General features: G+C 43.8%; 1 protein-coding gene across 2 annotated transcripts in view; it reads left to right on the top strand.

Annotated features, from left to right (window-relative positions):
* The window catches only part of LOC110536318 (G protein-coupled receptor kinase 5), a 44,860-nt gene that overhangs the window by 12,592 nt on the left and 8,732 nt on the right, over positions 1-23,536 (top strand). For both annotated transcript variants that reach the window (XM_036936235.1, XM_036936234.1), the window contains exons 2-5: positions 14,984-15,079; positions 15,208-15,320; positions 19,921-19,998; positions 20,133-20,230. In XM_036936235.1, coding sequence (XP_036792130.1) covers positions 14,984-15,079; positions 15,208-15,320; positions 19,921-19,998; positions 20,133-20,230 — 385 coding nt within the window. The remainder of the gene's footprint in view (positions 1-14,983; positions 15,080-15,207; positions 15,321-19,920; positions 19,999-20,132; positions 20,231-23,536) is intronic.

Genomic DNA, 23,536 nt, shown 5'->3' with positions numbered 1-23,536 from the left:
ACTAACAAAATGTCCCCAGTTGGTCAAATTTTTGTTAGTTTATTCTTAATTCCACAGAAGTATATTTAAACATGTCCACACACACAATCTTGTACAGCTGACAGTTCAGTCCCATTCAAAATCCTATTTTCCCTAACCTATACTTTACCTTATTATTTATTTAACCAGGCAAGTCTGTTAAGAACACATTTTTATTTACAATGACAACCTACCCCAGCCAAACCCTAACCTGGACGACTGTGCCAATTGTGCGCCGCCATATGGGACTCCCAATCACAGCCGGTTGTGATACAGCGTGGAATCGAACTAGTGTCTGCAGTGACGCCTCTAGTACTGAGATGCACTGCCTTAGACCGCTGCGCCACTCGGGAGCCTAAAACCTTAAACATATTTCTAACACTAACTGTAACCTTAACTCTAAACCCCCTAGAAATATGGCAGTTAAGCCACTGTTCCCAGGGCGCCGAAGACATGGATGTCGATTTAAGGCAGCCCCCCCCGCACCTCTCTCATTCAGAGGGGTTGGGTTAAATGCGGAAGACACATTTCAGTTGAAGGCAGTTGTCCCCAGTTGGTCAAATTGTTGTTTGTTTACTATTCTTGAGGGGACTTCTGGTCCCCACAAGAATAGTTAAACATGTCCACACACACACACACACAGACACACAGTGTTGTACGAGAGACAAGCATCAGATCTCAGAGGTTGTGAGGTCAGGGACCGGTCTGACCACCTCTGTCAAAGGCAAGCCTGTGTTAACAGACCGACCACTAGAGTCCTCAGACAGACGCTATTTCTAACATCACCGTTGGTTGCCAAGACACGCGCGAAGAGATCCAACCTGTTACGCTCAGGCCATTGTGTTCAGAATCAATTCCCTGGAGTTGGTTGATGAAACTACTATTCTTATTTTGTTACTCTGTACATTTTTGACGTTTGATATATTGATCATGATTTGTATAAAGTATGTCATGTAACAGAGTGTAAAGCCTGTTATCTGTCTTTATTTTTCCCCTGTATGACTGTGTGATCTCAATAAATGTAAAAAATTTAACAACAAATTTAAAAACTTAACAACACCAAAACAGAGGTCATTGTCACTGTACCAAACTATGCTTTAAGTCAGTGGTCACCAACCAAGGCATTCCTTGAACCATTTCATATGTCTGAAGGTACAAACTGGCTTTCTGGCGGGCCCGTGTCGAGCAAATCAAGTGCACTATTGACCTATCACTGGCCAATCAGCTGGCTCAGATTACCGTGTCTGCAGCAATGTAGCAGGCGTAAAAGAAAGTTACAGCAAAGCTGATACTGAGATTTCTAAACTTTTAAAACCATGACTAGAGAGACGGTCAACGAATACTGGAAAGAGCTGCTGTTTTTGTGTGAGTTCATGTTTAAGTTCTTAATCAACACTGTCAACACCTTGTTCCAACACTTTTATAACCCATTAAATGTGCATTCTCCCTACTTGCACTGCAAGCAGCACTGCAGTTGTAATGAATGAGTAGGAAAGTGGATCCATAGGCTTGCGTTGTTATTATTAGCGGTTTGGGTCTTCTTTATATAGAGGAATATTTCACTTTCTCTGGTCATAGGAATAACAGCATGAATTTGTGCAAGAGGCAGAAATAATGTGACTTGAGTTTTGCCATCAGCTGGAAAGACTGTGTCCCCTTTTGGTCAGTGTCAGCGGAGGAAAGGTAGAGGGGAGGGATGTTGAGAGGCGGACCCTTAGTCTGCTGCTCTCCCTCCACCCAGTAAAATAAAAAATGAAAGGATTTATATGTATGATCACTCAGATGTGCCTCACAAGTAATGCAACAACTGATACATTACCGGTGTGATCATATAGCCTACCTCCATATAGCCTACCTCCATATAGCCTACCTCCATATAGCCTACCTCCATATAGCCTACCTCCATATAGCCTACCTCATATAGCCTACCTCATATAGCCTACCTCATATAGCCTACCTCAAATAGCCTACCTCATATAGCCTACCTTATATAGCCTACCTCAAATGTTGAAATATTATTTAAAACAAATGGTCTGAGAAGAATGCATTGGCAGGGAAATTCAAGCAAAGCCATTATGCTGTGATAATGTTTTGGGCCTATAGCCTACTGCACACACCTCATTACTACAGTACTCTTTTTTTAAATAGGTTCATGTTTAAAAAGAATGACGAGAGATCTCGGCTTGCATTTTGACTCGCAAAGTGATCTCGACTCCAAAAAGGTTGGTGACCACAGCTTTAAGTTGTAGCAACATATGTATTGCATGGAACATACACTGAGTGTACAGAACATTAAGAACACTTTCCTAATATTGAGTTGCCCCCCCCCCCTCACCCTTTTACCCTCAGAACAGCCTCAATTCGTCGGTACATGAGTCCATCTTGAGTCCACAGTTGTCAAGTTCGCTGGATGTCCTTTGTGTGGTGGACCATTCTTGATACACATGGGAAACGGTTGAGCATGAAAAGCCCAGCACCTACTACCATACCCCATTCAAAGGCACTTAAATATTTTGTCTTGCCCATTCACCCTCTGAATAGCACACATACACAATCCTTGTCTCAATTGTCTTAAGACTTAAAAATCATTTTTTAACCTGTCTCCTCCCCTTCATCTACAGTGATTGAAGTGGATTTAACACGTGACATCAATAAGAGATCATAGATTTCACCTGGTTAGTCTATGTCATGGAAAGAGCAGGTGTTCTTAATGTTTTATACACTCAGTGTATGTCATTCTTTCTGTGTTCATTAATCGTCTATGAGTAAAGCCAGGAGTTTTTCCTAGTCAGCTGAGGTCACATACGCAGGCTATAAGTAGACGGGACTGGTCAGTCCAGAGTTTTTCCTGCTCAGCTCACATGACCAGTAAAAAACTACTGGCCCTAGCTATGAAAAATATTAAGTCTATGACCCCCACTAAGTAGTTTACAATGAGACAAAAGACACTCCGAAGAATAGTACCGTGTGAATGCTACGGCCATGCGTACGTCATTGATGTTTGCTTAAACCTCACTAACAGATGTTACAGCTGCTTGGAACATCTCATTATTACTAAAAGACAATTTATCACCAGGTCCCTTTTTATAATCCCCCAAAATACTAACAATGACATTACTACGGAGGAACTGGGCAACACATAGCTAGCTCTTCCTCCCATAGTCCCCCGTTTCACTCTGATTGCGGGACAGAGCATTTCTCAGTATCTCACACACACACACACACACACACACACACACCTGGCTAACACATAGCCTAAAGCATGTGTGCTGGAAACAGTCTGACGTGTATTTCCAAGTACGCCTGTGTTAGCCCGGTGCACTCAGTGTGCTCTTTGTTTCAGTGGAAGGATAAAGATCTCTTATCGCCATGTCCTTCTGAGGAGAAATGGATATGATGTTTGTTTTGGCTAACCAATGGATCTTTCAGAGTCAACAATCCTCCCTTGATATCAAGTTAATCCAGTTTACCTACCTGGTAATTCAGCCTGTTAGTTTTGCATTGGCAGTGTGTGAAGCACAGACCTGAAAGAACACCTCCCTATCCTCTGACCGCCATGCACATACTTTCTCAGGATAACACTGACCACGTTTACACGCACAGCAAGATCCCCTTATTATTCTCGATATTCAACTATTTTGTTTGTGAGTTAATGCATATAAACATCATATCCCGTTTACAATAATCCGAAAAAGCTTGTTAGGCAATGTTATAATTTGTGACATCTCTTATTACACTGAACAAAATATAAACGCGACATGTAAAGTGTTGGTCCCTTGTTTCATGAGCTGAAATAGAAGATTCCAGAAATGTTCCATACTCACAAAAAGCTTGTTTCTCTAAAATGTTGTGCACAAATTTGTTTACATCCCTGTTAGTGAGCATTTCTCCTTTGCCAAGATAATTCATCCACCTGACAGGTGTGGCATATCATGAAGCAGATTAAACAGCATGATCATTATACAGGTGCTTGGGACAATAAAAGGCCACTCTAAAATGTGCAGTTTTGTCACAACAAAATGCCACAGATGTCTCAAGTTTTGATGGAGTGTGCAATTGGCATGCTGACTGCAGGAATGTCCTCCAGAGCGGTTTCCAGATAATTCAATGTTCATTTCTCTACCACATGCCACGTCCAATGAAGTTTTAGAGAATTTGGCAGTACATCCGACTGGTCTCACAACCACAGACCACGTGTAACCATGCCAGCCCAGGACTTCCACATCCGGCTTCTTCACCTGCGGGATCGTCAGAGGGGAGAGGAGTATTTCTGTCTGTAATAAAGCAGTTTTTTTTGGGAGATAAACTCATTCTGACTGGCTGGGCCTGGCTCCCAAGTGGGTGGGCCTATGCCCACCCATGACTGCGCCCCTGCCCAGTCATGTGAAATCAATAGATTAGGTGCTAATGTATTTATTTATTTAAGTTGTCAGAGTTCCTTAAATGAGCTGTAACTCAGCAAAATCTTTGAAATTGTTGCATGTTGCGTTTAATATTTTTGCTCAGTATAAATCAGTGTTTGCATCCTGATTGTGAGAAGGAGTCAGGTCACTGACATGTCTGACACCTCACGGTGCTGCCCAGGGAAAGGACAGGATTGCTTTGGCTTATATTAACGTGGGGACATTATGGTGATAGTTTTACCTATAGCTCTGCTTATGGTCCTGCTGCTGGGCGTTTGGTTCAGTACCTAATATAGTTAGTTACCTAATGGTCTCAACGGTTCACATCGGGGAACATTTGAAGGGTTAAGGGCCAAGGGAACTAGAACAGAAATGGAACTGAACGTTTGTTGAAGGAGCCCACTGTCATTCAACACAGGGAATGAATTTGTCCTTCGGTTCTGTCAAATTAAATCAAATGTTATTTGTCACATGCGCCGAGTACAATGGGTGTAGCCTTTCTTACGTGAAATGCTTACTAAGAAGCCCTTCCCAACGATGCAGAGGTTACACACTGCACACACTATTTACTACCACTGGTCTATCAGGTAGAGCTGGCACAGTTACCGTGTAACTGTGTAACCGATGGTTATGGATGAAGAATGTCATGTGTTTTGTTTTTTGAAACAAACAGCTGGCTAAAGACGGGACAGCCTGGCATTTGTGTGGTTGAGTCCGTTTCTGCAGTAACATGGACTCTTCACAACCTGTTGTTGCATTCGAGTCTCCGGTTGCCTAGAATTAATAGAACGGGCTTGGAATCTCTAACCCGGGCAATTACCCTGGCAAGTGTACCCATGACTGGTAAAGTCATGTACACTCACAATGGCTGCCTGGTATTGTGATGCAATAGTTTCTTTGGTAATGTTGAATTTTCATTCAAATTATGTTAATTGATGTGGCTCATGCAGTGGAATGTCAGTTGATTTGTATCAACAAATCACAGCACATATTGAATGGGTCTTTTCCCATACAGTAGATGCGATAAAGGTCAATGGAACACAGACGTTCCATTGACCGGATTGGCGCACATTCAACAAATCTGATCCAACAAAGTGGATATATAGTCAAATCCGTCACGTACGGTTTCCAAGGGGACCGTGCGTACATACCCCAACCAGAAGCCATGGATCACAGGCAATATCCGCACTGAGCCAAAGGGTAGAGCTGCTGCTTTCAAGGAGCGGGACTCTAACCTGGAATCTTATAAGAAATCCTGCTATGCCTGCCGACGAACCATCAAGCAGTCAATACAGAACTAATATTGAATCATACTAGACCTGCTCCGATGCTTGTAGGATGTGGCAGGGCATTCAAACTATTACAGGCTATAAACGGAAGCACAGCCGCAAGCTGCCCATTGACACAAGCCAACCAGATGAGCTAAATTACTTCTTTGCTCACTTCGAGGCAAGTAACATGACTGTTATGATCACGCTCTACTTAGCGGATGTGAGTAAGACCTTAAAACAGGTCAACATCCACAAGGCCGCAGGGCCAAACGGATTACCAGGATGTGTACTCCGAGCACGCGCTGACAAACTGTGTCTTCACGGACATTTTCAACTTGTCCCTGACTGAGTCTGTAATACCAACATGTTTCAAGAAGACCACCATAGTCTCTGTGTCCAAGAACACTAAGGTAACCTGCCAAAATAACTACCAACCCGTAGAACTCACGTCTGTAGCCATGAAATGCTTTGAAAGGCTGGTCATGGCTCACAACATCATTATCCCAGAAACCCTAGACCCACTCCAATTTGTATACTGCCCCAACAGATCCACTCATGATGCAATCTCTATTGCACTCAACACTGTCTTTCCCTCCTGGACAAAAGGAACACCTATGTGAGAATGCTATTCATTGACTACAGCTCAGCTTTCAACACCATAGTGCCCTCAAAGCTCATCACTAAGCTAAGGACCCTGGGAATAAACACCTCCCTCATCAACTAGATCCTGGACTTTCTGACAGGCCGCCTCCAGGTGGTTAGGGTAGGTAAAAACACATCCGCCACGCTGATCCTCAACACGGGGGCCCCTCAGGCGTGCATGCTCAGTCCCCTCCTGTACTCCCTGTTCACTCATGACTGCATGGTCAGGCACGACTACAACATCATCATTAAGTTTGCTGACGACACAACAGTGGTAAGCCTGATCACCGACAACGATGTGACAGCCTATATGGAGGAGGCCTGAGACCTGGCCATGTGGTGCCAGGACAACAACCTCTCCCTCAACGTGTTCGAGACAAAGGAGATGATTATGGACTACAGGAAAAGGAAGACCGAGCACGCCCTCATTCTCATCAATGGGGCTGTAATGGAGCAGGTTGAGAGCTTCAAGTTCCTTGGTGTCCACATCACCAACAAACTACCATGGTCCAAACACACTAAGACAGTCGTGAAGAGGGCACGACAAAACTTATTCCCCCTCAGGAGACTGAAAAGATTTGGCATGGGTCCTCAGATCCTCAAAAGGTTCTACAGCTGCAACATCGAGAGCATCCTGACTGGTTGCATCACTGCCTGGTATAGCAACTGCTCTGCCTCTGATCGCAAGGCACTACAGAGGGTAGTGCGTATGGCCCGGTACATCACTGGGGCCAAGCTTCCTGCCATCCAGGACCTCTATACCAGTTGGTGTCAGAGGAAGGCCCTGAAAATTGTCAATGACTCCAGCCACCCTTGTCATAGACTGTTCTCTCTGCTACCGCATGGCAAGTGGTACCGGAGTGCCAAGTCTAGGTCCAAAAGGCTTCTTAACAGCTTCTACCCACATTCCATAAGACTCCTGAATTGCTAATCAAAGGGCTACCCAGACCCCTCTTTTACGCTGCTGCTACTCTCTGGTTATTATCTATGCATAGTCACTTTAACTCTACCTACATGTACATATTACCTCGACTAACTGGTGCCCACGCACATTGACTCTGTTCCGGTACCCCCTGTATATAGCCTCACTATTGTTATTTTACTGCTGCTGTTTAATTATTTGTAACTTAACATTTTTATTTTCAATTTTTTACTTAACACTTATTTTTCTTAACTGCTTGACGCATTGATGTTTAAGGGCTTGTAAATAAGCATTTCACTGTAAGGTCTACCTACACCTGTTGTATTTGACACGTGACAAATAAAATTGTCTTTTATTTACAATGACTTCAGAAAGCATTCATACCCCTTGACTTATTCCACATTTTGTTATTACAGCCTGAATTAAAAATGGATTAAATATTATTTTTTTCTCACCCATCTACACACAATACCCCATAATAACAAAGTGAAAACATGTTTTAAGAAATGTTTGCAAATGTGTTGAAAATTTAAAAAATAAATATAGTATTTACATAAGTATTCATATCTCTGAGGCAATACTTTGTAGAAACACATTTGGCAGCGATTACAGCTGTGAGTCTTTCTGGGTAAGTCTCTAAGAGCTTTCCACACCTGGATTGTGCAACGTATCCCCATTTATTTAAAAAAATTCTTCAAACTCTGTCAAATTGGTTGTTGATCATTACTAGAAAATAATTTTCAGGTCTTGCCATAGATTCTCAAGTAGATTTAAGTCAAAACTGTGACTCGGCCACTCAGGAACATTCCCTGTCTTCTTGATAAGCAACTCCATTGTAGATTTGGTCTTGTGTTTTAGGTTATTGTCCTGCTGAAATGTGAATTAATCTCTGTGTCGAGTGGAAAGCAGGCTGAACCAGGTTTCCCTCTAGGATGTTGCCTGTGCTTAGCTCCATTCCATTTATTTTTATCCTGAAAAACTCCCAAGTCCTTAATGATTACAAGCATACCCATAACATGATGCAGTCACCACTATGCTTAAAAATGTGGAGAGTGGTACTCAGTAATGTATTGGATTTGCCCTAAACATAACACTTTTGTTGTCAGGACAAAAAGTGAATTGCTTTGCCACATTTTTTGCAGTATTCATTTAGTGCCTTGTTGCAAACAGAATACATGTTTTGTAATATTTGTATTCTTGTCACGGATCCCTCCGGAACTGTTATTACGCACACCTGGCCCCTATTCCCATTGATTAGTAATTGTATAAGTGTGCCCTTTGTTCACCATTGTCCTGTCGATTTATTGTTCCAATGTCCGTTGGTCGTGTGAGTACCTGTGCTGTGTTGTTTTGGCTTTCGTGCCACGTGTATTGTGCCTATAATTATGGGTCTCGTCCCATGTGATAATCATTGTGCGATTGTGTATTTAATCAAGGTACTCCTCGCTATTTTGTTTGGGTCTCAACCCTGTGTTTGGTATACATGTTTGTTTGGTCTTCGTACACAGCACGGGGACTACAATGTAACTCTTTTAAAGTCACCATTGGCCTCATGGTGAAATCTCTGAGTGGTTTTCTTCCTCTCCGGCAACTGAGTTAGGGAGGACGCTTGTATCTTTGAAGTAACTGGGTGTATTGATACACCATCCAAAGTATAATGAATAACTTTTCTATGCTCTAAGGGATATTCAATGTATGCTTTATTTTCTTTCTCATCTACCAATGGGTGCCCTTCTTTGCGAGGCAATGGAAAACCTCAGTGAAATTCACTTCTCAACTGAGGGACCTTACTGATCATTTTATGTGTGGGGTTCAGAGATGAGGTAGTCATTCACAATTACACTATTATTGCACACATTGAGTCCATGCAACTTATTATGTGACTTATTAAGCACATTTTTACTCCTGAAAGTATTTAAGCTTGCCTTAAGAAAGGGGTTAAATACTTATTGACTCAAGACATTTCGGCTTTTCACGTTTTATTAATTTGTATTTCAAACAACATAATTCCACTTTGACATTATGGGTTATTGTGTGTAGGCCAGTGCCCCAAAAAATAGAAATTAAATATATTTTAAATTCAGGCTGTAACACAACAAAATCTGAAAAAATGAAACGGGTGTGAATACTTTCTAAAGGCCTGCATGTATTCTAATAGGCCCACAATGTGGTTACTAAAGTCCGATCTGGATATATTAGGCTGTTTTCACTGCATAACATATAGAAGCTGTCCGTTTTCATGTTTAGAAGTGAATGCTAACTCCCATTTGGTTTAAGCTGTTTAGCATAGCTAGCATACAGACATTTTGCAGGGGAGAAATGAGGAGACTGGATTTCCCCCCCACCCCACCCCCATGGCCCTTTCCCCCATGTGTTTCCATAGTAAATCCATTGTTTTGATCGAGTTTGAGTGACCTCTTTACCGCATCTATATCGATGGGTACACTTGCTGCTACTTCCTGCTTTTACTTCCTGCTTTGCTCTTATGGGTACACTCACAATAGCCTCCAGTCCACCCATTATAACATCATTGACTTGAATGGGGATGTGCGGTATATTAATTATATTTATATGGCAGCATATGCAGTCACCAGGAAAATTACCAGGAAATCACCAGGAATAGAGCAAAACATTTGTTTAATTTAGGAAATCTGTTCCCAAATATTCCCACGAATCAAAAAAGAGCCTCGATCGTGTCTCAATGCGATCAAGGTAGGAAATTATTGTTATTTACAAATGCACATTTTTGGGGGACTTAGTTGTTGTCAATTTGTTTCCTTCCCCTGGTCAAAAATGTCAGGATGTGGTTTTCTAGAAATCACTTTTACATTAGATTGTGAGGTTTGTATTGTGTTGATCATGTGTGTCTTTTATTTATATATTTTATTTTATATATATAATTTTTTTTGTTAACTGTGTGTGTGACAGATCCAGTACAGACTTACTGTGCCCGAGGCCTCTCCTGGCCTGCCATCCCACGTAGTCAGGATGAGCTCATCGCTACAAAGTCCACAGTGGAGCTCTCTTCGCTCACAGTACTCCTCAAACTTCACTTTCTCTCTCACTCACACACACACACACACACTTCACAAAGTTCCCTTTACTCAGGACAGTAGGATGATGGTGCACACCCTCCTCTCTAATTACATTTGTATTTATTTTTATTTAACTAACACTGAAAACGCACACGTGAGTATGATGATGGTAACCCCCTGGTTTCTCTCCAGACAGATGTAGTTCTCTCTGACATTATTTTTACTTTGCTCGGCTCGCACTGATGATGTCAGAGCTGTAAACCAGAAACACACAAAGGGAGTAGTCCGCATAACCCGCATGGAACAAATTACACTGACGGGTTCCTGTACGCAATGAGCGCACACCGGAATGTGTGTGTTTGTGTGTGTGTACGAGCGAGCGAGTGAGTGAGTGAGAGAGTAACACACTGTGAGAAAGGGAGCTACAGAATGGAGTGATAGAGAGAGGAAGGGGAGGGGAAGGGGAGACTTCCTCTTTACGAGGCTCCTCTGTCCTCCACTCGTTACCTGTATTAATGGCAACTGTTTGAACTTGTTATCAGTATAAAAGACATGTCCACAACCTCAAACAGTCACACTCCAAACTCCACTATGGCCAAGACCAAAGAGCTGTCAAAGGACACCAGAAACAAAATTGTAGACCTGCACCAGGCTGGGAAGACTGAATCTGCAATAGGTAAGCAGCTTGGTTTGAAGAAATCAACTATGGGAGCAATTATTAGGAAATGGAAGACATACAAGACCACTGATAATCTCCCTCGATCTGGGGCTCCAAAAAGGTCTCACCCCATGGGGTCAAAATGATCACAAGAACGGTGAGCAAAAATCCCAGAACCACACGGGGGAACTAGTGAATGACCTGCAGAGAGCTGGGACATAAAGTAACAAAGCCTACCATCAGTAACACACTACGCCGCCAGGGACTCAAATCCTGCAGTGCCAGACGTGTCCCCCTGCTTAAGCCAGTACATGTCCAGGCCCATCTGAAGTTTGCTAGAGAGCATTTGGATGATCCAGAAGAAGATTGGGAGAATGTCATATGGTCAGATGAAACCAAAATATAACTTTTTGGTAAAAACTCAACTCGTCGTGTTTGGAGGACAAAGAATGCCGAGTTGCATACAAAGAACACCATACATACTGTGAAGCATGGGGGTGGAAACATCATGCATTGGGGCTGTTTTTCTGCAAAGGGACCAGGACGACTGATCCGTGTAAAAGAAAGAATGAATGGGGCCATGTATCGTGAGATTTTGAGTGAAAACCTCCTTCCATCAGCAAGGGCATTGAAGATGAAACGTGGCTGGGTCTTTTAGCATGACAATGATCCCAAACACACCGCCCGGGCAACGAAGGAGTGGCTTCGTAAGAAGCATTTCTAGGTCCTGGAGTGGCCTAGCCAGTCTCCAGATCTCAACCCCAAAGAAAATCTTTGGAGGGAGTTGAAAGTCCGTGTTGCCCAGCACAAGCCCCAAAACATCACTGCTCTAGAGGAGATCTGCATGGAGGAATGGGCCAAAATACCAGCAACAGTGTGTGAAAACCTTGTGAAGACTTACAGAAAACGTTTGACCTCTGTCGTTGCCAACAAAGGGTATATAACAAAGTATTTTTTTTCTCATTTTGTCTGTCATAGTTGAAGTGTACCTATGATGAAAATTACAGGCCTCTCTCATCTTTTTAAGTGGGAGAACTTGCACAATTGGTGGCTGACTAAATACTTTTTTGCCCCACTGTATCTATGCTAAACCAAAATGTATTTTATCTACCACGAAAACAAGGGAAGGTTGTTAATCTAGTAAACAAGTTGTAAACCTGTGACTTCAAATGACCCAAGATAGAGATAATTGATTGGCCAGCAGAATGGAAAGAGGTCACTGATTGGTCATGAATGCGGGAATGCAGCTCAGTAACCGGGCATGTAAAAGTGATTATTCAGTGGGGATGAATCAGACACTTAGAGAGTGAGACTAAGAAAGAGGGAGAGATTAAGAGAGGGAGGAAAAGTGAGAGAAGGGTAAGTAAGAAAGAGGAAGTTGATGGACAGACCGACAGAGAGAAAAAGAGTGAGGAAGGAAGAGACTGGGAGAGAATAGGATATAGTACAGGGGTGGGCAAACTACGGCCCCGGGGGCCGGTTCCGGCTTGCGAGCCCATTCAATCCGGGGGGGGGGGGTATTATTATGTGCTAAAACCACTCCAAGCTTCTCTTGAATGTCTGCTACTAGATAGAAAGTATGCAGAAATGATAATGAACGTATATATTTTTTAATAATTGCCCTTTTTGTTTCTGGCCTGCAAACAAATCAATCCCCAAACATCTGTGCGGCCGCCCTTTGAATTTCGAAAAGGAGCCAAAACGTTTGCCCACCACTGGTACGGTAGATGCAGAGGGAAGGAGGAGTATTGTGGTCAAGTACATCCATACAGGATTTACCCTAGTGTTTTACCCAATTTACCCTAGTGTTTTTACCCAAAAGGATCAGACTTTTATGTTTCCACCTACGCAGGCCGACACCCCTGTCGTCTGACTGGGTCATGGCTTCGGTGGACCTTCTCTCACCTGGGGCCAAAGCCAGGCCACTGGTACTTTTAACCCTGCATTTACATAACAATGGCCAACTGTGAACTTTAACATCTCGCAAAGCAACTGTTTGGATTATGCAGAGGTTGTTGATTCTGCTCTTACAGTGGTGTTACAGTGTAACAACAGCATCGTGTTGCATTGAAAGACAGGGTGGAGGACCAAGCTATTTACACCATCTTTCTTACACCTGTTTATTCATTGTAAATCCATGAAGGGAATGAATGAGAAAACACTGTGGAGAAGGAGAGAGAATTAGATATGTTGTAATTCTCTATTTGATGGGCCTCATTCCATTATGAGCCTCGTAGACCACATGTTTACCATCTATGATATGATGTCCACCATAGTCTCTTGCTCTAACCAGCCTAGCCTTCTGAGAAGCCTGACTGCGTCTCACCTGTCTGTCACTTATTCATTACTTTCCCCCATTTGAAGTTGTACTTCTGTTCTCTGAGAAGTTGTGTGAACGTAGCTAGGGAAGTGGGCTGTGGTAAGAATGTCATAGTTACTGTTGCTTAGGCCCAATAGTTATTTTAGGATGTTTAAGGTCAGGGTTAATAATTCACTAGTTACAACTGTTGACTTGTTGGAGTTACATTTCCATTATATTCCATGTGACCCAACCAGGAACATCTCTGGGTCCTAGTCTGTTTTTCCTGGTCAGGGCATGTGTTGCCTGAAAGGCTTACCTCTGCAAGGGTTCCACTACATAGTTTTCACCTGTCAAGTCCATGTCAGTTCAGTGAGGTGAAGGAGGGGAGGAAGGAGGCCTGTTGTGTAACCCAGTTTAGACTGAGGTCTGAGGGGAGGAGGGAGGCCCATTGTGTAAGCCAGTTTAGACTGAGGTCTGAGGAGAGGAGGGAGGCCCATTGTGTAACCCAGTTTGGACTGTGGTCTGAGGAGAGGAGGGAGGCCCATTGTGTAACCCAGTTTAGACTGAGGTCTGAGGGGAGGGAGGCCCATTGTGTAACCCAGTTTAGACTGAGGTCTGAGGGGAGGGAGGCCCACTGTGTAACCCAGTTTAGACTGCGGTCTGAGGGGAGGAGGGAGGCCCATTGTGTAACCCAGTTTAGACTGACGTCTGAGGGGAGGAGGGAGGCCTGTTGTGTAACCCAGTTTAGAATGAGGTCTGAGGGGAGGAGGGAGGCCTGTTGTGTAACCCAGTTTAGACTGAGGTCTGAGGGGAGGAGGGAGGCCCATTGTGTAACCCAGTTTAGACTGACGTCTGAGGGGAGGAGGGAGGCCTGTTGTGTAACCCAGTTTAGAATGAGGTCTGAGGGGAGGAGGGAGGCCTGTTGTGTAACCTAGGTTAGACTGATGCCTGAGGGGAGGGTCTGTGGCAGCAGTCAGTGTGCAAGAAAGAGTTTGGGGGGGTAAGTAAAGAGGAAAGATGCTAAAGCGTTTACACACAGTGAGTGGTTAACACATTACATACTTGTTGGAGCGTTCCTGGATTATTGATTAAAGATGTCCATCTGTCTGTAGCCCTCGCTCTCTCCTCTACCTCGCTCTCGCTCTCCATCTCTCTCCATCACTCTCATACCAGACTATCCTACACAATGTGAGTGTGAGACAGGGAAGGGCAAACCTAGCGAACATTAGCACCATTTCAGTAGCAAACATGGTTAATCATATGATATTGATGCGTATGTGTGAGAGCCCTCTGCTGGAAGCATATTCAGGGTTATTTAGTGATGGAATCTGCTTTGGCCAAGCTCTATGTTCTGACAGGAATCTGTCTGACTGGGATGGATTCCCTGTTAAACACACGCACACTGTTCTGCCTCGGGGGGGCCACATTCCCCGGCACATTACACAGAGGACGAAAAGGAAAGGGAGAGAAGGGATTTGGAGAGGAAGTGAGACATAATGTATAAATGATACATAAACACAATGGCTATGAGTTCATTCAGAGCCCTGATCTGCACTCATTTGTCAGTTGCAGAGCTCTCCATCTCTTTCTCTCTTTGCGTGCGTGCGTGTGTGCGCCTCAGCATAGAACATATCAGTTGTTGGTGTGTGTGTGTGTGTGTGAGCACAGAACCTCAGTTGTTGGTGTTGTAGTTGATCGTCCCCCTCATCCCTTGTTTTCTCTCTCTCTGCAGGTGGAGGTGGGAAGCGGAAGGGGAGGAGTAAGAAATGGAAGGAGATCCTTCGCTTCCCCCACATCAGCCAATGCGCTGAGCTGGGCAACAGCATCGGTACATTACTGTGTGTGTGTTTTTGCAAGTAATACTTGTGTGCCACTTTGCTGGTGTGTTGTAAGTGTTTGTAAACGTGCCTAGGTCTATCCAAATGTGTGTGTGGTTTGTTTGTTTGTTTCTGGCAGATCGGGACTACATAAGCCTGTGTGAGAAGCAGCCTATCGGCAGACTGCTGTTCCGCCTGTACTGTGAGACCAGACCTGAATTGCTACGATGCATCCACCTACTGGACGCCATGGTAAACACACACACTTGGATTAAACACTATCTCAAAAATGACTGATCATGTTCAGTTGACTGAGAGAAGATAATGAAATTGAGAAGGGATTATACTAACAGCCTCCCCTTTACTCAGTGACACCGTGTTCCAGATGACAGGTTTTACATTGTAGAGAAGAAACCATCAAACCCAATATCAACAGTGGCCCGCAGCCTCCCCATTATCATGTGACTGGATGAGATTGTTTCTGGTCAGACCCCCCTTCCCACCAACCTAAAAAGGACCGTCATGCGCTCAGAGGGAAATTACCCTCGCACACACAAAATACATCCATTTGTAGTCGCACACACTAGATCTGAGGGTAAAACACAATGTTATGAGAAAGAAGAGATGATGGAATCAGAAATCTAGATTCCATCACCCAAAAACTCTTGTGGGGTCGTTTTTTTGTGAAGGAGAAACAGATACTATATTGTATAAGCTAGGACAAGAGAGAGAGGGAGAGAGCAAAGGAAGGAAGGAAGGAATGTGCCTGGGGTCCCTGTGGTTCCTCTGACGTCAGTGCAGAGGGAGGGGGGTATGTGTGATTGCTGGCGAATTATGATTGGCTATTGTTGGCCAAAGTCTGTATGCGTTGACACACACACACACACACACACAACTACACAGAATGAGCTTCCCAATTGTTACCCCTAGGGGTTAGCTGAAGGGAAACGGAGACGCCCCCTTGGCTTTTTGGCAGACTTGTGAATACACCCTTATATACACACACACACACACACACACACACACACACACACACACACACACACACACACACACTCTTTCTATGGCTCTGTTTCTTTCTCTTTCTTTCTATGGCTCTGTTTCTTTCTCTTTCTTTCTATGGCTCTGTTTATTTATCTTTCTCTATTTCTTTCTATGGCTCTGTTACTTTCTCTTTCTTTCTATGGCTCTGTTTATTTATCTTTCTCTCTTTCTTTCTATGGCTCTGTTACTCTCTCTGTTTCTCCCTCTTTCTTTATATGGCTCTGTTTCTGTCTCTTTCTTTCTATGGCTCTGTTTCTCTCTCTTCTATGGCCCTGTTTCTCTCTGTTTCTATCTCTGTTTCTATCTCTGTTTCTTTCTCTGGCTCTGTTTCTCTCCCTCTGTTTCTCTCCCTCTGTTTCTCTCCCTCTGTTTCTCTCTCTCTGTTTCTTTCTCTGGCTCTGTTTATCTCTCTCTGGCTCTGTTTATCTCTCTCTCTGTTTCTTTCTCTCTCTCTGTTTCTCTCTCTCTGTTTCTCTCTCTGGCTCTGTTTCTCTCTCTCTTTCTCTCTCTGTTTCTCTCTCTCTGTTTCTCTCTCTGGCTCTGTTTCTCTCTCTCTTTCTCTCTCTCTCTCTGTTTCGCTCTCTCTGTTTCTCTCTCTCTGTTTCTATCTCTGTTTCTTTCTCTGGCTCTGTTTCTCTCCCTCTGTTTCTCTCCCTCTGTTTCTCTCCCTCTGTTTCTCTCCCTCTGTTTCTCTCTCTCTGTTTCTTTCTCTGGCTCTGTTTATCTCTCTCTCTGTTTCTTTCTCTCTCTCTGTTTCTCTCTCTCTGTTTCTCTCTCTGGCTCTGTTTCTCTCTCTCTTTCTCTCTCTGTTTCTCTCTTTCTGTTTCTCTCTCTCTGTTTCTCTCTCTCTATTTCTCTCTCTCTCTCTGTTTCGCTCTCTCTGTTTCTCTCTGTCTGTGTCTCAGAGCAGAATAGATCACTCTAGAGTGTGCCACAGCCCGGGTCAGGAGAGAAACTCTAGACGTGTGTGTGTGTGTGTGTGTGTGTGTGTGTTGGAAAGCTGGTGATGCTGGTCTGACACACTGTGACACTCCAGGACCTCATGGAATCCTGCCGTGTTGACTATGTGGTTGCCAGGCAACGCAGGATTACATATGGAGTATAGAGAGTGTCTGTTAATAACAGATTGTGGGTTAAAGATGTGTGTGTGTGTGTGTGTGTGTGTGTGTGTGTGTTTCAGGGCAGGTGGGCTAGTGGAGAGTCTTGCGTAATGGGGATTGAGAGGAGAGAGTGATCAGGGAGTGAAGGATTATCACTGATGCCCAGAACAGCTGACCTACTCACCTTGAGACTATCCCCCGGCCCTAGCAATGCCCAGGTCAGCTGACCTACTCACCTCTAGACTATCCCCCGGTCCTAGCAATACCCAGAACAGCTGACCTACTCACCTTGAGACTATCCCCCGGTCCTAGCAATACCCAGAACAGCTGACCTACTCACCTTGAGACTATCCCCCGGTCCTAGCAATACCCAGAACAGCTGACCTACTCACCTTGAGACTATCCCCCGGTCCTAGCAATACCCAGGTCAGCTGACCTACTCACCTTGAGACTATCCCCCGGTCCTAGCAATACCCAGGTCAGCTGACCTACTCACCTTGAGACTATCCCCCGGTCCTAGCAATACCCAGGTCAGCTGACCTACTCACCTTGAGACTATCCCCCGGTCCTAGCAATGCCCAGGTCAGCTGACCTACTCACCTTGAGACTATCCCCCGGTCCTAGCAATACCCAGGTCAGCTGACCTACTCACCTTGAGACTATCCCCCGGTCCTAGCAATACCCAGGTCAGCTGACCTACTCACCTTGAGACTATCCCCCGGTCCTAGCAATGCCCAGGTCAGCTGACCTACTCACCTCGAGACTATCCCCCGGCCCTAGCAATGCCCAGGTCAGCTGACCTACTCACCTCTAGACTATCCTCCAGCCCTAGCAATGCTGAACCACACTCAATACTCTCACACTCGTGGCTGATATATGATTGATTGGGGCATAAAGATGGCGGTCCCCATGTACTTACTACCAATGCCTTGTTTGTTCAGATCGCCGTGTTGTACATTGCTCTCTGTTACTCTTTTTTTGTATGGGCATTAGCTCAGTTTACATGATCCTGATTCTAGCTCCAAGACGGCGACAATTAGAAAATTGTGCTGATTTACTGGCACATTGAACCATGTTGCACGCAGTAGGTTAGAAACTCTGAATAGTGCTAAAACAATTATTTATGGGTGTTTTACCCAATAAATGACCCCCCCCCCCCCCATTTCTCCATCTGTATACACCTTTACAACCGTTGGTGCCCAGCCGTATGGGCTTAGAAGACATCAAATCAAGAATGTGTGCTGTGCACAAAGCACATGTTTGATTCAGAGGGGTTGGGTTAAATGCGGTAGACACATTTCAGTTGAATGCATTCAGTACCACTGACTAGGGATCTCCCTTTACATTAAACAAATCAATTGCATTTAACAATTAAATGCATAATTAGCACTCGTAACAAAGTACAGTTTTCACCTTGTCACACTACACAAACAATACACTTCTTCCTCTCCTATATCTGAGCTACTAAGGGTATAGATAATGACTGATCATTTTCAAGTAAAGGCAGTCCTAACTGTCTAGTTGCATGTTTGCACAACAATGATAGCCACACAATAATGTCTATCATTCAAAACATGGTTTAGTCCATACATTGCCCCTGATTATGGAATATTATTTTATGTACCAGTCAGACCTCGGTCAAAATAGTATACTGTTTTAATTCAATATGCTACAGTTGCTTAGCTTACTTTTTCCAGCATGCCAGTTGGATTTGGTTTGCACTTTTGGGACTATTCCATTTGTTGCATTATGCGATACATTGCTAGTGCATGACGTATTTAAAAGAAAACTGATAATATTTGAAACCAGGTCTGATATGTACTCTCAGTGTTTAATAATGGGATGTTGTGTTGAACCAGGTCTGATATGTACTGTCAGTGTTTAATAATGGGATGTTGTGTTGAACCAGGTCTGATATGTACTGTCAGTGTTTAATAATGGGATGTTGTGTTGAACCAGGTCTGATATGTACTGTCAGTGTTTAATAATGGGATGTTGTGTTGAACCAGGTCTGATATGTACTGTCAGTGTTTAATAATGGGATGTTGTGTTGAACCAGGTCTGATATGTACTGTCAGTGTTTAATAATGGGATGTTGTGTTGAACCAGGTCTGATATGTACTCTCAGTGTTTAATAATGGGATGTTGTGTTGAACCAGGTCTGATATGTACTGTCAGTGTTTAATAATGGGATGTTGTGTTGAACCAGGTCTGATATGTACTGTCAGTGTTTAATAATGGGATGTTGTGTTGAACCAGGTCTGATATGTACTGTCAGTGTTTAATAATGGGATGTTGTGTTGAACCAGTTCTGATCTGTACTGTCAGTGTTTAATAATGGGATGTTGTGTTGAACCAGGTCTGATATGTACTGTCAGTGTTTAATAATGGGATGTTGTGTTGAACCAGGTCTGATATGTACTGTCAGTGTTTAATAATGGGATGTTGTGTTGAACCAGGTCTGATATGTACTGTCAGTGTTTAATAATGGGATGTTGTGTTGAACCAGGTCTGATATGTACTCTCAGTGTTTAATAATGGGATGTTGTGTTGAACCAGGTCTGATATGTACTGTCAGTGTTTAATAATGGGATGTTGTGTTGAACCAGGTCTGATCTGTACTGTCAATGTTTAATAATGGGATGTTGTGTTGAACCAGGTCTGATATGTACTGTCAGTGTTTAATAATGGGATGTTGTGTTCTTTAGGACGACTATGAGCTGGTGCCTGATGAGAAACGGAAAAGCAGAGGAGATCAGATTATTGGGAAGTTCCTGTCTAAACAGGTTTGTCAGTCTAAAGGAGGATTGGTGAATGTAGATGTACAGCTATTAGAGAAATATAACTTGTTTGTGTGTGTGTGTGTGTGTGTGTGTGTGTGTGTGTGTGTGTGTGTGTGTGTGTGTGTGTGTGTGTGTAGTCATCCGAGTGTGTGGAGGCAGCAGAGAGCCTTGCTGAGCAGTGTAGAGAGAACCTGGAGCTCCACCCCTGCAAGGAGATCTTCAGTGACTGTCGCAAGTAAGGGAATCTTCCTTTGTTCGCATTACATCTGATCAACTATGATCTTATTATTAAACAGCTTGTTCCTACCCCCCCCCACATCTGATCAACTATGATCTTATTATTAAACAGCTTGTTCCTACCCCCCCCCACATCTGATCAACTATGATCTTATTATTACACAGCTTGTTCCTACCCCCCCCCACATCTGATCAACTATGATCTTATTATTACACAGCTTGTTCCTACCCCCCCCCCCACACATCTGATCAACTATGATCTTATTATTAAACAGCTTGTTCCTACCCCCCCCCACATCTGATCAACTATGATCTTATTATTAAACAGCTTGTTCCTACCCCCCCCACATCTGATCAACTATGATCTTATTATTACACAGCTTGTTCCTACCCCCCCCCCCCACATCTGATCAACTATGATCTTATTATTACACAGCTTGTTCCTACCCCCTCCCCCCCACATCTGATCAACTATGATCTTATTATTACACAGCTTGTTCCTACCCCCTCCCCCCCCACATCTGATCAACTATGATCTTATTATTACACAGCTTGTTCCTACCCCCCCCCCCCACATCTGATCAACTATGATCTTATTATTAAACAGCTTGTTCCTACCTACCCCCCCCCCCCCCCACATCTGATCAACTATGATCTTATTATTAAACAGCTTGTTCCTACCCCCCCTCCCCACATCTGATCAACTATGATCTTATTATTAAACAGCTTGTTCCTACCCCCCCCCCCCCCCACATCTGATCAACTATGATCTTATTATTAAACAGCTTGTTCCTACCTACCCCCACATCTGATCAACTATGATCTTATTATTAAACAGCTTGTTCCTACCCCCTCCCCCCCCACATCTGATCAACTATGATCTTATTATTAAACAGCTTGTTCCTACCCCCCCCCCACATCTGATCAACTATGATCTTATTATTAAACAGCTTGTTCCTACCCCCCCCCCCCTCCCCACATCTGATCAACTATGATCTTATTACTAAACAGCTTGTTCCTACCCCCCCCCCTCCCCACATCTGATCAACTATGATCTTATTATTAAACAGCTTGTTCCTACCCCCCCCCCCACATCTGATCAACTATGATCTTATTATTAAACAGCTTGTTCCTACCCCCCCCACATCTGATCAACTATGATCTTATTATTAAACAGCTTGTTCCTACCCCCCCCCCTCCCCACATCTGATCAACTATGATCTTATTATTAAACAGCTTGTTCCTACCTACCCCCCCCCCACATCTGATCAACTATGATCTTATTATTAAACAGCTTGTTCCTACCCCCCCCCCACATCTGATCAACTATGATCTTATTATTAAACAGCTTGTTCCTACCCCCCCCCCCACACATCTGATCAACTATGATCTTATTATTAAACAGCTTGTTCCTACCCCCCCCCCCCCCCACATCTGATCAACTATGATCTTATTATTAAACAGCTTGTTCCTACCCCCCCCCACACATCTGATCAACTATGATCTTATTATTACACAGCTTGTTCCTACCCCCTCCCCCCCACATCTGATCAACTATGATCTTATTATTAAACAGCTTGTTCCTACCCCCCCCCCACATCTGATCAACTATGATCTTATTATTAAACAGCTTGTTCCTACCCCCCCCCCCTCCCCACATCTGATCAACTATGATCTTATTATTACACAGCTTGTTCCTACCCCCTCCCCCCCCACATCTGATCAACTATGATCTTATTATTAAACAGCTTGTTCCTACCCCCTCCCCCCCACATCTGATCAACTATGATCTTATTATTAAACAGCTTGTTCCTACCCCCTCCCCCCCCACATCTGATCAACTATGATCTTATTATTAAACAGCTTGTTCCTACCCCCCCCCCCCACATCTGATCAACTATGATCTTATTATTAAACAGCTTGTTCCTACCCCCTCCCCCCCCCCCACATCTGATCAACTATGATCTTATTATTAAACAGCTTGTTCCTACCCCCCCTCCCCCCCACATCTGATCAACTATGATCTTATTATTAAACAGCTTGTTCCTACCCCCCCCCCCCCACATCTGATCAACTATGATCTTATTATTAAACAGCTTGTTCCTACCCCCCCCCCCCCACACATCTGATCAACTATGATCTTATTATTAAACAGCTTGTTCCTACCCCCCCCCCCACACATCTGATCAACTATGATCTTATTATTAAACAGCTTGTTCCTACCCCCCCCACATCTGATCAACTATGATCTTATTATTAAACAGCTTGTTCCTACCCCCCCCACATCTGATCAACTATGATCTTATTATTACACAGCTTGTTCCTACCCCCTCCCCCCCACATCTGATCAACTATGATCTTATTATTAAACAGCTTGTTCCTACCCCCCCCTCCCCACATCTGATCAACTATGATCTTATTATTACACAGCTTGTTCCTACCCCCTCCCCCCCCCCACATCTGATCAACTATGATCTTATTATTACACAGCTTGTTCCTACCCCCTCCCCCCCCCACATCTGATCAACTATGATCTTATTATTAAACAGCTTGTTCCTACCCCCCCCCACATCTGATCAACTATGATCTTATTATTAAACAGCTTGTTCCTACCCCCCCCACATCTGATCAACTATGATCTTATTATTAAACAGCTTGTTCCTACCCCCCCCCCCCCACATCTGATCAACTATGATCTTATTATTACACAGCTTGTTCCTACCCCCTCCCCCCCCCCCACATCTGATCAACTATGATCTTATTATTACACAGCTTGTTCCTACCCCCTCCCCCCCACATCTGATCAACTATGATCTTATTATTACACAGCTTGTTCCTACCCCCTCCCCCCCCCCACATCTGATCAACTATGATCTTATTATTAAACAGCTTGTTCCTACCCCCTCCCCCCCCACATCTGATCAACTATGATCTTATTATTACACAGCTTGTTCCTACCCCCCCACATCTGATCAACTATGATCTTATTATTACACAGCTTGTTCCTACCCCCTCCCCCCACATCTGATCAACTATGATCTTATTATTACACAGCTTGTTCCTACCCCCTCCCCCCCCACATCTGATCAACTATGATCTTATTATTACACAGCTTGTTCCTACCCCCCCCCACATCTGATCAACTATGATATTATTATTACACAGCTTGTTCCTACCCCCCCCCACATCTGATCAACTATGATCTTATTATTACACAGCTTGTTCCTACCCCCTCCCCCCCCACATCTGATCAACTATGATCTTATTATTACACAGCTTGTTCCTACCCCCCCCCCCCCCTCCA

This window comes from Oncorhynchus mykiss, chromosome 11 (genome assembly GCF_013265735.2).
Source record: "Oncorhynchus mykiss isolate Arlee chromosome 11, USDA_OmykA_1.1, whole genome shotgun sequence".
NCBI lineage: Eukaryota > Metazoa > Chordata > Actinopteri > Salmoniformes > Salmonidae > Oncorhynchus > Oncorhynchus mykiss.
This window is presented reverse-complemented; position numbering and strand designations above follow the sequence as displayed.